The sequence below is a fragment of the Euprymna scolopes genome, chromosome 20 (assembly GCF_053919585.1).
Source record: "Euprymna scolopes isolate OS-2025 chromosome 20, ASM5391958v1, whole genome shotgun sequence".
NCBI lineage: Eukaryota > Metazoa > Mollusca > Cephalopoda > Sepiida > Sepiolidae > Euprymna > Euprymna scolopes.
The window spans coordinates 16,803,683-16,817,656 of NC_136501.1; the positions used below are offsets into that span (position 1 = coordinate 16,803,683).

Below are 13,974 nucleotides of genomic sequence, written 5' to 3' on the forward strand. Positions count from 1 at the left end.
AATGATTACAGGAATGATTCTGCGTTACCAAAACAGGTGCTAAATTGAACATTTCAACATACTTTAAAAAAATAGATGGTAAGATGGACATCTTGAAATTTGGAATATATACTTTTGCCATTTATTTATTTATATATATATATATTATTCACCGTAAACAAGGCATATTACCACTGATGCATAAGGGGCTACTGAGAGGAGTTAGACAATAAGATATTTGTTCACATTGCATTTAAATTTCTACATATTGCTACGGTTAGGGAAGCAGGGAGCATGAAGGGAATTCCCAGGTCAGGCAGTCTGAAAAAATTTATAAATTCAATAAAAAAAAAGGATTGACTGAAAATATTTGAAAAAAATAAGTAAATAAATAAATAAATAAAAAATAAAATAAATAAAAAATAAATAAATAAATAATAAATAAATAAATAAAATAAATAAATAGAAAATAAATAAATAAATAAATAGAAAATAAATAAATAAAAAAAAAAAATAAATAAAAAATAAATGAATAGAAAATAAATAAATAAATAAAATGAATTAAAAAAATAACGTAAAAAAAAAATAAATAAAAAAAATAAAAATAAATAAATAAATAATACCTCATAATCTTGTGGGATATCTTCAGCTAGAATATCAGCATCCAGCCATGACTGTAGTTGTTTCGAAACAACCGTCATCCACTGCGAAGATTCTAACAATTTCCTCTCGGCTTCTTGGGCTTTATATGCTGAATTTTCCAAATGGGTTACTCGCGTCTGGGCCTTAAAAAAAAAATACAAAAATAGTCAAATCCACCTCAGAAAATGTATTTGGGTGTGATGCTGATCTACCCTATTTTGGGAGTACATGGACTCTTCCAGATGCTATAAATTAAATTAAGAGAAAGTGTTGTCACAAAAATGGCGCCATTTGCCATCGTGTGTCAGTACACATATCAATCAAGAATTCGATCTTGACAATCAGGGTGGCAGAAACTAGGCCATTTTGGCAGCATTTATCTGTCAGGTTGAGTTATTAATTCTGGATAGTTCTAGGTGGTTCACCTTTCCAGGCATTGCCTCTCATCGCTGAGGTAAAGTTAGTTTATTGCTAACTAAAAGATGTATCCAATGTTGCCTGGAATTAAACTTAACGTTTAATTCCTTTTGAAAAAAAAAACAAATTAAAAAAAAACCTAAAGAAACACATGCACGCGAGTATTATGTTTTTTTAAACAGTTCATTTCTTGTAAGTAAATAAAAATATACTCAAACTGAGATCGAAACAAAATCTAAAAATGTGAATCAAGTACGATAACCATGAGACCAGCTTGCCACGATCTTTAAAAGGTGTTTTTAAACCTTGTCAAACAGTTGACAAACAGATAAAAATCCAATGGGCCCCCCCCCCCCCCTCCAAGCACCAATTTTGCAATTTTGACCCCTTAGCAGCCTTTTTTCCAGATGAAATGAATTAAAAAGTTTTCCACGTGTCGGAATATACTATATACCAAATTTCAACTCTGTAGAAAAAACATTTGTTGAGTATATAGGTTGAGAAGTGTCCTCACCCACATTCTCACTTTTACAGATATATAGACTACCTGAGGTGCTCCGACTGGAAATGCTGACAAAGTTGCTGAAGCAATTTTTAAAAGATCAGAGTTCTCTTTCTTTAGAAACACCTACCTTCTGATCTTGTGTCACATCATTGTAGCAGCATCATTGGTGGCAGCCATAGCCACAGTATCAGATGCAGACTTTCTGTAAGATACTATTTCTGTAAATGCACTCTACCATCATATTGTCTTATTATATAGTCCTTTAAGATCATAGGCAAAAAATAAAAAAAGAAAAAAGATTTTGTTTCAATTAAATAAGGAATTTAATATAAAAATTTTCACCAGATGTATTGATTGGCTGCCTCACCTTGTGCTCGAGAGAGTCATCCATTTTCTTCAGCTGTTCCAATTCATTCTTCACACTGACCACCATGATACTGTTGTTAATGAGATCTTGGGATAATTGCTGAATCCTTTCTTTTGAGTCTTTTGGGTGTTCTCGCATCAAACTCTCCAGTTCCTAAATTCATAACAAAAAAAAAACCGAAGAACAAATTGTACAGGGAAAATAATAGACTAGACAAATTTGAAAGTATGTAGGTCAAAAATGATTATGCCAGTTACATCGGCCAGTTCCTGCCAAAAAGGGTTAGCATAACGTTTCGGTTGCTGTAACCTATGACCTTCTTCGGGTGTTGAGAACATTCTTCTTTTTCTACTAAGGAAAAAAGAGGGTTGGCTCTGTATTACAAGAATTCGAACCGTTTATTTGAGGGTGGGTCCGTAGATCATAAAGAAGCTTCGATCATCAGGGGTCACTAAGATATTTGTTAAAAGTTTTTCTATGGCTCAATCTTTTGCGATATTTATACTAATTGTTAATATAAGTGAAAAAAAGTGTTTTACGAAACAAAAATACACGCATGGGTATCGATCCTGTTTCGTAAAACACTTTTTTACATTAATATTAACTATTAGTATAGATATCGCAAAAAATTGAGCCATAGAAAAACCTTTAGCAAATATCTTAGTGACCCCTGAAGATTGAAGCTTTTTTATGATCTACGGACCCACTCTCAAACAAACGGTTTGAATTCTTGTAATTCAAAGCCAACCCTCTTTTTCCTTACTAGGAAAAGAAGCATGTTCTCAACACCCGAAGAAGGTCGTAGGTTGCAGCGACCAAAACGTTGTGCTAATAATACCCACGATGAGAATAATAGTCCGATTAATCAACATAACACAAGCATTCACATCTCATCTCAAAAATTCAGAATTACAGGAATTTTCTATACTATTAAATGAAATATACATGATTTATGTATATATTCATTTATGTGTGTTATAAATTCAAAATGGCCAACTGACTATGATTAAAAATCCTTTTTTCTTTTGAGGAACCAAGTATTTTTTTTTATTAATTATATTATGATAAAACTTACCTCAAGTTCTTCTGATATTTCCTCGGCATCTGAACTGTTAGTTTCATGATAAACCTTCTTTTTCAAAGCTTCTTGAAATTTCTTTTCCGATTCAACTAAAGCTAAATTTAAAAAAGAAAATTGAAATTAAATATTTTAGTAAGTTTTGTATCCTGGATCTGATTTTAGCAGTATGTATTAAAACTTTAAAATTTGGTCTTAGGTTAAGAAGAAAGTTCTTGCAGAATTTTTAATTTTGAAATTTCAAATGATTTATTTTCAAATAAGTTTTCATTATAATACCTTTACTTTATATATTGCTGTTTAAATTACAATCGTTTTAAAACAGTTGTCTTCTTTTCAGAACGTTGAATAGGAAAAAAGAAAATTCACACAATGTTCTTATTTCAATTCAAGCTAGGCCAAACAGCAACTGAAACAGTTTGTGATATCAAAGAAGCATTTGGTCTAGGCAACTATTAAACATACAACACAATGGTGGTTTAAGAAATTTCTGGGTCGCAACAAAAGTCTTGAATGTAGTAGTCAGCCATCAGATGTTGACAATGATCGATTAAGAGCCTTAGTCAAAGCTAAACCACACACAATTGTTCGAGAACTTGCTTCTGAATTAGATGTAACATATGCGATGAATTTCAACCACGTCAGAGAGATTAGAAAGACAAAATAATTTGACAAATGGGTGCCTCATGAATTGAACAACCACCAAAAGAAACGCTGTTATGAAGTATAACATTCCTTTCCGTTATACAGCAAAAATGACCAGTTTCTCGACCGAGTTGTGACTTGCAATGAAAAGTGGGTTCTTTATGACAATCGGCGATGCTCAGCTCAGTGGTTAGACGCTGACAAAGCTCCACAACACTTTCCGAAGCTTGAGTTGCACCAAAAGAAGGTCATGCTGACTGTTAGGTCGTCTGCGACCGGTCTCATCCGTTAAAGTTTTTTGAATGCAGGCGAAACCATTACGACAGAGAACTTCGCCAACAACACCCCGCATTCGTCAATAGAAAAGGACCAATTTTCCTCCATGACAATGCACGACTGCATGTTGCTAAATCAACCCTGCAGGTTGAACAAATTGAGCAACGCAAGTCTGCCTCATCCATCATACTCTCCAATCCTCTCACCTACTTACAACTTTTGCAAGCATCTTGACAACTTTTTGCGTGAGAAATGTTTAAAAAATCTAAGCGACATTAAAAAAGCACTTCATCACCACCAGAATGCAAGATTTTTACATTAATGGCATAAATACACTTGGTTCGCATTCTGTGTTGATTCTGATGGTGCTTTTTTCGATCAACAAATTTGAGCCGAGATGTGTTCATCTGAATTTAACAGTTAAAACCCATAAAAACATTCTTGTTAATCTGATATAAATGACCGAAAACTCCTGATTGGAAGTTTAATAGAAAACCCCACAATGCAATTTTAGCCTTCCAGCTAAAATTGCATTGTGGGATTTTCTATTAAACTTATTCCATATATTTATTTATTTTTTTTTTTGGGGGGGGGGAGCTCCTGTATAATTGTAATTAAATCATGTTATTATAATACTATTAATATAATATTAAAACTGCTTGTTTGCATATTAGGTTCATTAGAAATAGTGGGAGGAAGGTCAAGTGAAATGAAAAGTAGTAAGAGGAGAGTATGATTTTTTTTTTTTGTTTGGGTTTTTTTAATCTATGACTAATCTATGACAGTTATAGAATTATAGTTTTGTTTTTTAATAATTTTTTTACAATGAAGTCACTACTTATAAAGGCCAAAAGGTTACTCTAGGATAAGTGTTAATGAGTGTCAAATGGTTGATGAGACAATTCCGTGATGGTGATTGATGGTGGAAATTGGTAGGATTTGAGTATTTAAGAAGGCGGTTCAATAAGAACTTGCTCACACTAGACTTCATGACAACCATGTTATATTTAGCTGGGAAGCAGTCCCACAGTAACAGCATCGATAGACAAAGCACTTACTTTTCATAAATATCTGGAACATTCTGATAGTGATTAGAACGTTGTCGGAAATTAATGAAAATAGATTTAAGAGAATAGAAAGTAGATTTCGGGTCTACATAACTCATTTCTCTTATTCTGTTATTTAGTTCTTACATTCCATAATAAATGTTTCTGACAAAGGGAGAAGAACTGCTGTTTTTTTTTTTAGTCTGAATCTATACATTTAACACTTATTGTGTTGCGTAGCGGGGACATATATCGGTGTCTGTTGACAGGTACATATCGGGGACGGCATATATAATGAGGACGCCACTAAGACAATTATAATGATTAAACACCGTTCATATTTATGACACATAGGGAATGTATTATTGAAGGAGGGGATCCAGTTGACACTTTGGAGGAGGGCGTTTCATATTAAGTTCTTTTATAAATACAATAGACAAAATCACATTACCTTTCAAGTTGAAAGATTGCAAACAATGACTTATAAATGTGATGATCTTTATTCCATCCGGATGAGACGATGATCAGGAATTTAATTGCCTTTCTGATTTTTACATTGTCTTCCCTTTCTGATCTGTCTCTACTGCTCTCTTTGATCTGACTGAACTCGAACCCTCTTGACTGAATATATTGAAAATCTATCTTTCTTTGTGACGTCAGAACCATGCCCAACCATGTGAGTCCTCATGTGGATTCGCATATCATATGTGAAACACGTTTCTGGCAAAACAAAGACATTCCTTAATTTACATTGTCTGATATCTGACCTACCTTTCTATCGTTATTTAGTTATTTCTAAACGCTATGGTCAATTCACTAAATTCCTGAGATTGCATTATGCATTCACTTTTAACTTTTGAATACTGGGTTCGATTCTAGACTTTTCCTTTAATAAATATTATTTTCAAACTTATTTACGTTTTTCTTTAATTACTGGGGTCTGTCCTCTTCCATATATAACAATTGTTCTTGGTAAGTTTGTGAAGTAGTATTTTTTTTTTGTTTTAGCTTTTTACATCAAGTGGCTTTATGCCTTGTCTGGAGTAATTTCTATTAAAAACACATGTTTACAATATATTGGATAGCCATAATAAATCCTCTCTTATCTCCTCCTTCCTCTATCTATTTTAATTTACATCATTCTATTCCTCTTACCATTTCTCTTTCGCCCTTCCTCCCACTATCCAAAACATACAGGGTCCTCAGAGTTTTAGTATAATAGTATAAAAAAAAAAAGTAAGTATGAGGATCGAACCCGAACCGTTGAGGCAAAGTTGTAAATTAAAGTTTGAAAAAAAAAAAAAACATGCGACGTTAATCATTGCCCCACCGCAAGATGCTAACGGAAACACGTTTGAATTAATTTAATTACTTGGATTTTGCAGGTGCCCGTTTTAATGAGTTAATGAGGTCAAGTTTGACTGCGGGATAGTATTTCATTTTTTTTATTCTTATTTCCCCAAGATGTTATAGGAAAAGGACTAACCCACATGCGGTGAGCGACAAATGTTGACTATTTATCTTCCCAGAAATCGAGCAAATTAAATAGACAGGCGAGCTTCGTTGTTAACGGTGAGATATTACGATTTATATATAAAAAGTTTTAAAAAGTTGTGAACCGACTGACCGCTTCTCTGAAAAAAGCCTTTTGTAGACGTACAGAAAAAGCGAACACACATACATACATTTTCGCTTTTATATATATAGATAGTCTGTTGTTAGAAAATTCATTTCAGTATTTCGGTAAGGCACTGCTGTATATTTAGAAAAGCTTTGAAGAACAGGATATGAACTTACATTTGAAAAGATTCCAGTTAGTTTCAGCTTGTTCATAGACCCCAGAATAGTACATCACACGCTGGTAAACATCTCTCCAGAGTGAATTCAGTTTCATCAATGCTCGGCCAAGTTCTTGTAAACTTTGGGCTTTATTTAACAAAGCATTCGCTTCGGTGTTCAATTTATTGATTTCAACTTCTTGTTCAATCACGTCTTCCTTGAGTGACTAAAAAGAAATTAAAAAAAAAAAATCATCAGACATTTTATTTTTTTTTATAAATCACCGACTACCACAAAATGTATCTCATATAAAAAAAAGTGCTTTATAATACGAGAAAAAGCAAAATCTACATTTTATTATTTTACTATCCGTCCGACAAGTCAAAAAAGTAAAAACAATAAATTAGTTTCAGAAACATAACAACATCATAATTATAATATCATAACTATAACAATATCATAATTATAATATAACTATAACAATATCATAATTATAATAGCATAATTATAACAATAGCATAATTTAACAATCTCGTAATTATAACAATCTCATAATTATATCATAACTATAACAATATCATAATTATAATATCATAACTATAACAATCTCATAATTATAATATCATAATTATAAAAATATCATAATTATAATAATAAAATACATACTTTCATATGCGCAAACGGAAGACAAAACTGATCACTTAAATTATGCTAATTTTTCAAATATCTTTCTAAAACAGTCTTCATTATCATTACTATTTATTTACTTCATACTAGCAGATGTACCCAGCACTGTCCGGTATTAAACGTAACATTAAATTCCTTTAAAAAAAAATGAAGTAAAAAAACAAAAAAGCTGAAAGACACTGAGACTTGTTCATACAAGTATTATGTTTTCTTCTAAGTAAAAAAAAGAAAAAAAAAACCCTACTCAAGCTGAGATCGAAACCAAAACCTAAAGACAGCAAGTCAAGTACAATAACACGTTCTTGAAAAAATTTTTTCAAACCTTGTGAAACAATTGAAAAAAATTTTTAAATTTAAATGCTTCCAAATTTATATTTGGCAATTTAAGCCCTTTCAAATTTATATTTGGCAATTTAAATGCTTTCAAATTTATATTTGGCAATTTAAAATGCTTCCAAATTTCAATCTGGCAATTTAAATGCTTCAAAATTTATATTTGGCAATTTAAATGCTTCCAGATTTCAATCTGGCAATTTAAATGCTTCCAAATTTATATTTGGCAATTTAAATGCTTCCAAATTTATATTTGGCAATTTAAATGCTTCCAAATTTATATTTGGCAATTTAAATGCTTCCAAATTTATATTTGGCAATTTAAATGCTTCAAATTTCAATCTGGCAATTAAAATGCTTCCAAATTTATATTTGGCAATTTAAATGCTTCCAAATTTATATTTGGCAATTTAAATGCTTCAAAATTTATATTTTTCAATTTAAATGCTTTCGAATTTATATTTGTCAATTTAAATGCTTTCGAATTTATATTTTGCAATTTAAATGCTTCCAAATTTATATTTTTCAATTAAAATGCTTCAAATTTATATTCGTCAATTTAAATGCTTCCAAATTTCAATCTAGCAATTTAAATGCTTCCAAATTTATATTTGGCAATTTAAATGCTTTAAAATTTATATTTGGCAATTTAAATGCTTTCAAATTTATATTTGGCAATTTAAATGCTTCCAAATTTATATTTGGCAATTTAAATGCTTCAAATTTATATTTGGCAATTTAAATGCTTCCAAATTTCAATCTGGCAATTTAAATGCTTCCAAATTTATATTTGGCAATTTAAATGCTTTCAAATTTATATTTGGCAATTTAAATGCTTCCAAATTTATATTTGGCAATTTAAATGCTTCCAAATTTATATTTGTCAATTTAAATGCTTTCGAATTTATATTTGGCAATTTAAATTCTTTCGAATTTATATTTGGCAATTTAAATGCTTTCGAATTTATATTTGGCAATTTAAATGCTTTCGAATTTATATTTGGCAATTTAAATGCTTCCAAATTTCTATTTTTCAATTTAAATGCTTTCGAATTTATATTTGTCAATTTAAATGCTTTCGAATTTATATTTGGCAATTTAAATGCTTCCAAATTTCTATTTGGCCATTTAAAATGCTTCCAAATTTAAACTCTGGCAATTTAAATGCTTCCAAATTTATATTTGGCAATTTAAATGCTTCCAAATTTCAATCTGGCAATTTAAATGCTTCCAAATTTATATTTGGCAATTTAAATGCTTCCAAATTTCAATCTGGCAATTTAAATGCTTCCAAATTTATATTTGGCAATTTAAATGCTTCCAAATTTATATTTGTCAATTTAAATGCTTCCAAATTTATATTTGGCAATTTAAATGCTTCCAAATTTATATTTGGCAATTTAAATGCTTCAAATTTATATTCGGCAATTTAAATGCTTCCAAATTTCAATCTGGCAATTTAAATGCTTCCAAATTTATATTTGTCAATTTAAATGCTTCCAAATTTATATTTGTCAATTTAAATGCTTCCAAATTTATATTTTTCAATTTAAATGCTTTCGAATTTATATTTGGCAATTTAAATGCTTCCAAATTTCTATTTTGACATTTAAAATGCTTCCAGATTTCAATCTGGCAATTTAAATGCTTCCAAATTTTAATCTGGCAATTTAAATGCTTCCAAATTTATATTTGGCAATTTAAATGCTTCCAAATTTTAATCTGGCAATTTAAATGTTTCAAATTTATATTTGTCAATTTAAATGCTTCCAAATTTCAATCTGGCAATTTAAATGCTTCTAATTTATATTTGGCAATTTAAATTCTTCAAATTTATATTTGTCAATTTAAATGCTTCCAAATTTATATTTGGCAATTTAAATGCTTCCAATTTCAATCTGGCAATTTAAATGCTTCCAAATTTATATTTGGCAATTTAAATGCTTCCAAATTTCAATCTGGCAATTTAAATGCTTAAAATTTATATTTGTCAATTTAAATGCTTCCAAATTTATATTTGGCAATTAAAATGCTTCAAATTTCAATTTGGCAATTTAAATGCTTCAAATTTATATTTGGCAATTTAAATGCTTCCAAATTTCAATCTGGCAATTTAAATGAATTTATATTTGGCCATTTAAATGCTTTCATATTTATATTTGTCAATTTAAATGCTTCAAATTTATATTTTGCAATTTAAATGCTTCTAATTTATATTTGGCAATTTAAATGCTTCCAAATTTCAATCTGGCAATTTAAATGCTTCAAATTTATATTTGTCAATTTAAATGCTTAAAATTTATATTTGGCAATTTAAATGCTTCCAAATTTATATTTGGCAATTTAGATGCTTCCAAATTTCAATTTGGCAATTTTAATGCTTCCAAATTTCAATTTGGCAATTTAAATGCTTTCAAATTTATATTTTGAATTTAAATGCTTCCAAATTTCAATCTGGCAATTTAAATGCTTCCAAATTTACATTTCTCAATTTAAATGCCTCCAAATTTATATTTGGCAATTTAAATGCTTCCAAATTTATATTTGGCAATTTAAATGCTTCCAAATTTATATTTGGCAATTTAAATGCAACGAAATTTATATTTTGCAATTTAAATGCTTCCAAATTTATATTTGGCAATGTAAATGCTTCCAAATTTCAATCTGGAAATTTAAATGCTTCCAACTTTATATTTGGCAATTTAAATGCTTCCAAATTTATATTTGGCAATTTAAATGCTTCCAAATTTATATTTGGCAATTTAAATGCTTCCAAATTTATATTTGGCAATTTAAAGGCTTCCAAATTTATATTTGGCAATTTAAAGGCTTCCAAATTTATATTTGGCAATTTAAAGGCTTCCAAATTTATATTTCTCAATTTAAATGCTTTCGAATTTATATTTGTCAATTTAAATGCTTCCAAATTTATATTTGGCAATTTAAATGCTTCCAAATTTCAATCTGGCAATTTAAATGCTTCAAATTTATATTTGTCAATTGAAATGCTTCCATATTTCAATCTGGCAATTTAAATGCTTTAAATTTATATTTGGCAATTTAAATGCTTCCAAATTTATATTTGGCAATTTAAATGCTTCGAAATTTATATTTGGCAATTTAAATGCTTTCGATTTTATATTTTGCAATTTAAATGCTTTCAAATTTATATTTGTCACTTTAAATGCTTCAAATTTATATTTGTCAATTTAAATGCTTCCAAATTTTAATTTTTTTTTTTTTTTTTTTTTACAAAGGCATCACCACATTATCAAGGCCCAGAGGCCACTCAAGGATAAGGGTTAAAGAGTGTACAGTAGAAGTTGGTCAATATAGTAATCATTAGTAATGAAAATTTGGTAAATTTAATAACTTAAATGGAACGGCTCATCAAGAACTTATTTACTTTAGACTTGAACAAAACCATATTGTAGTCAGCCGGAAAGCAGGAAAACGGAAGACAATTCCACAGGCGTGCAGTTCTAAGAAAGAAGCTTTGTTCATGGAATCTACGTTTAGGTTTAGGGACAGATAAAGAGTGGGGGAAATTATTGATAGTGTTTACAGCTAGACGAGTGTTTCTTGTGAAAGTTTGGCGAGGGGGGACCATAGATTGAAGCTCAGTTGAACACTTTCCATGAAAATAACGATACATCAGAGACAAACTCGCAATATCTCTTCTGTGAGATAGAGGTTGCAAGGAGGAGAAAAGGACATCTCCTACGAGGCTACGAAGTCTATTTTGAACTCTATCAAGGCAGGCCAAGTCCTTTCTAGCAGCTCCTGACCAGATGTGGCAACAGTATTCCATCCTTGGACGTACCTGGCTCTTATATAGATAGAGAATAGCATCAGCAGTGAGATATCTACTGGATCGATAGAAAGATCCCACCATTTTTCCAGCGGCCTTGGCAACAGATTTGATATACGTGTTCCATTTAAGATCAGGAGTAATGGTCAAGCCCAGAAGCTTGTCAAAACTTGAGGCCTCCTGAAGACGAGAGCCATTCATTTCAATTGATGACAAATGTGGATTAGAATGTTGATGATGTAAAGAGAGAAGCTTGGTTTTAGATGCATTAAAAGTAACCAGCCACTCCTTTCCCCATTGTACTACGTGCTCAAGATCAGAGGAGAGAGAATTGGAGAGAACTTGCTCGTTTACTGTCTTAGATGTGGTACCATAAATGGTAGTGTCGTCAGCATAAATGTTTACAAATGATGTAAGGATATGATTTGGAAGATCATTAATGTAGATCAGGAAAAGAGTTGGGCCCAGGATGGATCCCTGAGGGACACCGGCATTAATACTGTGAGCTTCTGATTTTTGCCCCTCAACTACTACTCTTATGAACCTATCAGAAAGAAATGATTTAATAATTGAGAAGACTTTTCCAGCTATACCATAGCTAGCGATCTTATGAAGTAAACCTTTATGCCATACCCTATCAAAGGCTTTAGATATGTCAAGAGCAATTGCCCTAGAAAGATTGCCACCGTCGAGAGATTTGCTAATCCTATGCGATATAACTGTAAGGACATCTGCTGTAGATCTAGCAGAACGGAAACCATATTGAGTGTCACTAAGAAGGTTATTTTTGTTGAGATGTTTGATTACTTCTGTATTTAATACATATTCTACATTGGCAATTTAAATGCTTTCAAATTTATATCTGTCAATTTAAATGCTTCAAATTTATATTTGTCAATTTAAATGCTTCAAATTTATATTTGTCAATTTAAATGCTTCCAAATTTCAATTTGTCAATTTAAATGCTTCCAAATTTCAATTTGGCAATTTAAATGCTTCCAAATTTATATTTGGCAATTTAAATGCTTTCGAATTTATATTTGGCAATTTAAATGCTTTCGAATTTATATTTGTCAATTTAAATGCTTCCAAATTTATATTTGGCAATTTAAATGCTTCCAAATTTATATTTGGCAATTTAAATGCTTCCAAATTTCTATTTGTCAGTTTAAATGCTTTCAAATTTCAAAGAGTTATAAAGTATTTACCTTTTTTTTCTTTTATTTCAATACTGGGTTGTTACAATTAGTTGTTAAAAAAATGTGATAGAAATTAAGTTCTTAAATTTAAAAATACAAAAATTTGTTTAAAATTTCAATTAAGTTTAAACATTTGTATTCTCTAATTTTATACAAAATGATAGAAATTCAGAATTTAAAAAAAAAAATTTATTTAAACATTTTATTAATAAATTTTTTTTATTTTAAGCAATTGGGTTCTTAAATTTTAAAAAGAATGTGATGAAAATTAGAGTTATTTGCTTTAAAACAAAAGTTCTGAATTCAAACAAATTTCCAACAAAGCCTCATCAAATAATAGTGTATGTTTTAAACAAACCTTGAACTTTTTGTTCTTTCCTGTTAAATCCGTGAACGTGTCAACAGCATAGTCTTTATTGCTGAGTTGTCGCTTATGTTGTTCCGTCCACATCGTCAAAGCTTCCAGCTTGTTAAATATCTCTTTGCTGTACTGAATCGAACTGGCCAGCCGGGTGTTCTGTTCTTGGGCCAAACCCACCACGTTTTCCCATTTCTCATTCAACTTCATCACCTGTTTCTTCATATCGTCGATGAAAGATGTGTCTGCTTGCTCAGATAATTGAGTCGACAGCTCGTTAATGCTATCAACGTTATCTTGCAACGTTAAGATATCCTCAAGAACACCCTAAATAAAAAAAAAAAACAAACAGTTTTTTTGTTTGTTTAAAATTCTTTTGCATTAAACATGTGAAATAAAATCTGATTTCATGTCAAGAGAAACACAGGGATAGTGTCATAAGTCACATCAAACATAAAAACCCTTTTGCAAACAACTAACATGTCTGATGATTTCATAGTGTTAAGTGGATCAGGTAATATGAACCATCTGTGACATGACATTAGTCTGTCACCAGTTATACACTCCAGCAAGATTGATACCCAGTTATACCTATAAAGTGTTTTGTTTACAGTAGCTATTCTTCTCAAATGGTCACCCACCTATGTGCTAACCAGGCTCAATGTTGCTTAACTTTTGGTGATCTGACAGGAACCAGTGTGCTAGCGTGATTAACTCTCATACACTCATATATATAAGATAAACATTCCTTTTTTGGATTATTGTTATACATACAGGGTTGCCATCAGATATATATATATATACTACGTCTTCCCTGCTGTGATGCTGTTTCCTCTGGAGTATTTGATTTAC

At 30.4% G+C, this 13,974-nt stretch overlaps 1 protein-coding gene across 7 annotated transcripts in view; it reads right to left on the reverse strand.

Moving 5' to 3' along the window:
- The window catches only part of LOC145241334 (dystrophin-like), a 1,936,823-nt gene that overhangs the window by 1,392,491 nt on the left and 530,358 nt on the right, over positions 1 to 13,974 (reverse strand). For all 7 annotated transcript variants that reach the window (XM_080104172.1, XM_080104173.1, XM_080104174.1 and 4 more), the window contains 5 exons: positions 13,123 to 13,449; positions 6,753 to 6,960; positions 2,986 to 3,086; positions 1,911 to 2,063; positions 603 to 764 (listed from right to left, as the gene is read on the reverse strand). In XM_080104172.1, the coding sequence (XP_079960298.1) occupies positions 603 to 764; positions 1,911 to 2,063; positions 2,986 to 3,086; positions 6,753 to 6,960; positions 13,123 to 13,449 (951 nt within the window). The remainder of the gene's footprint in view (positions 1 to 602; positions 765 to 1,910; positions 2,064 to 2,985; positions 3,087 to 6,752; positions 6,961 to 13,122; positions 13,450 to 13,974) is intronic.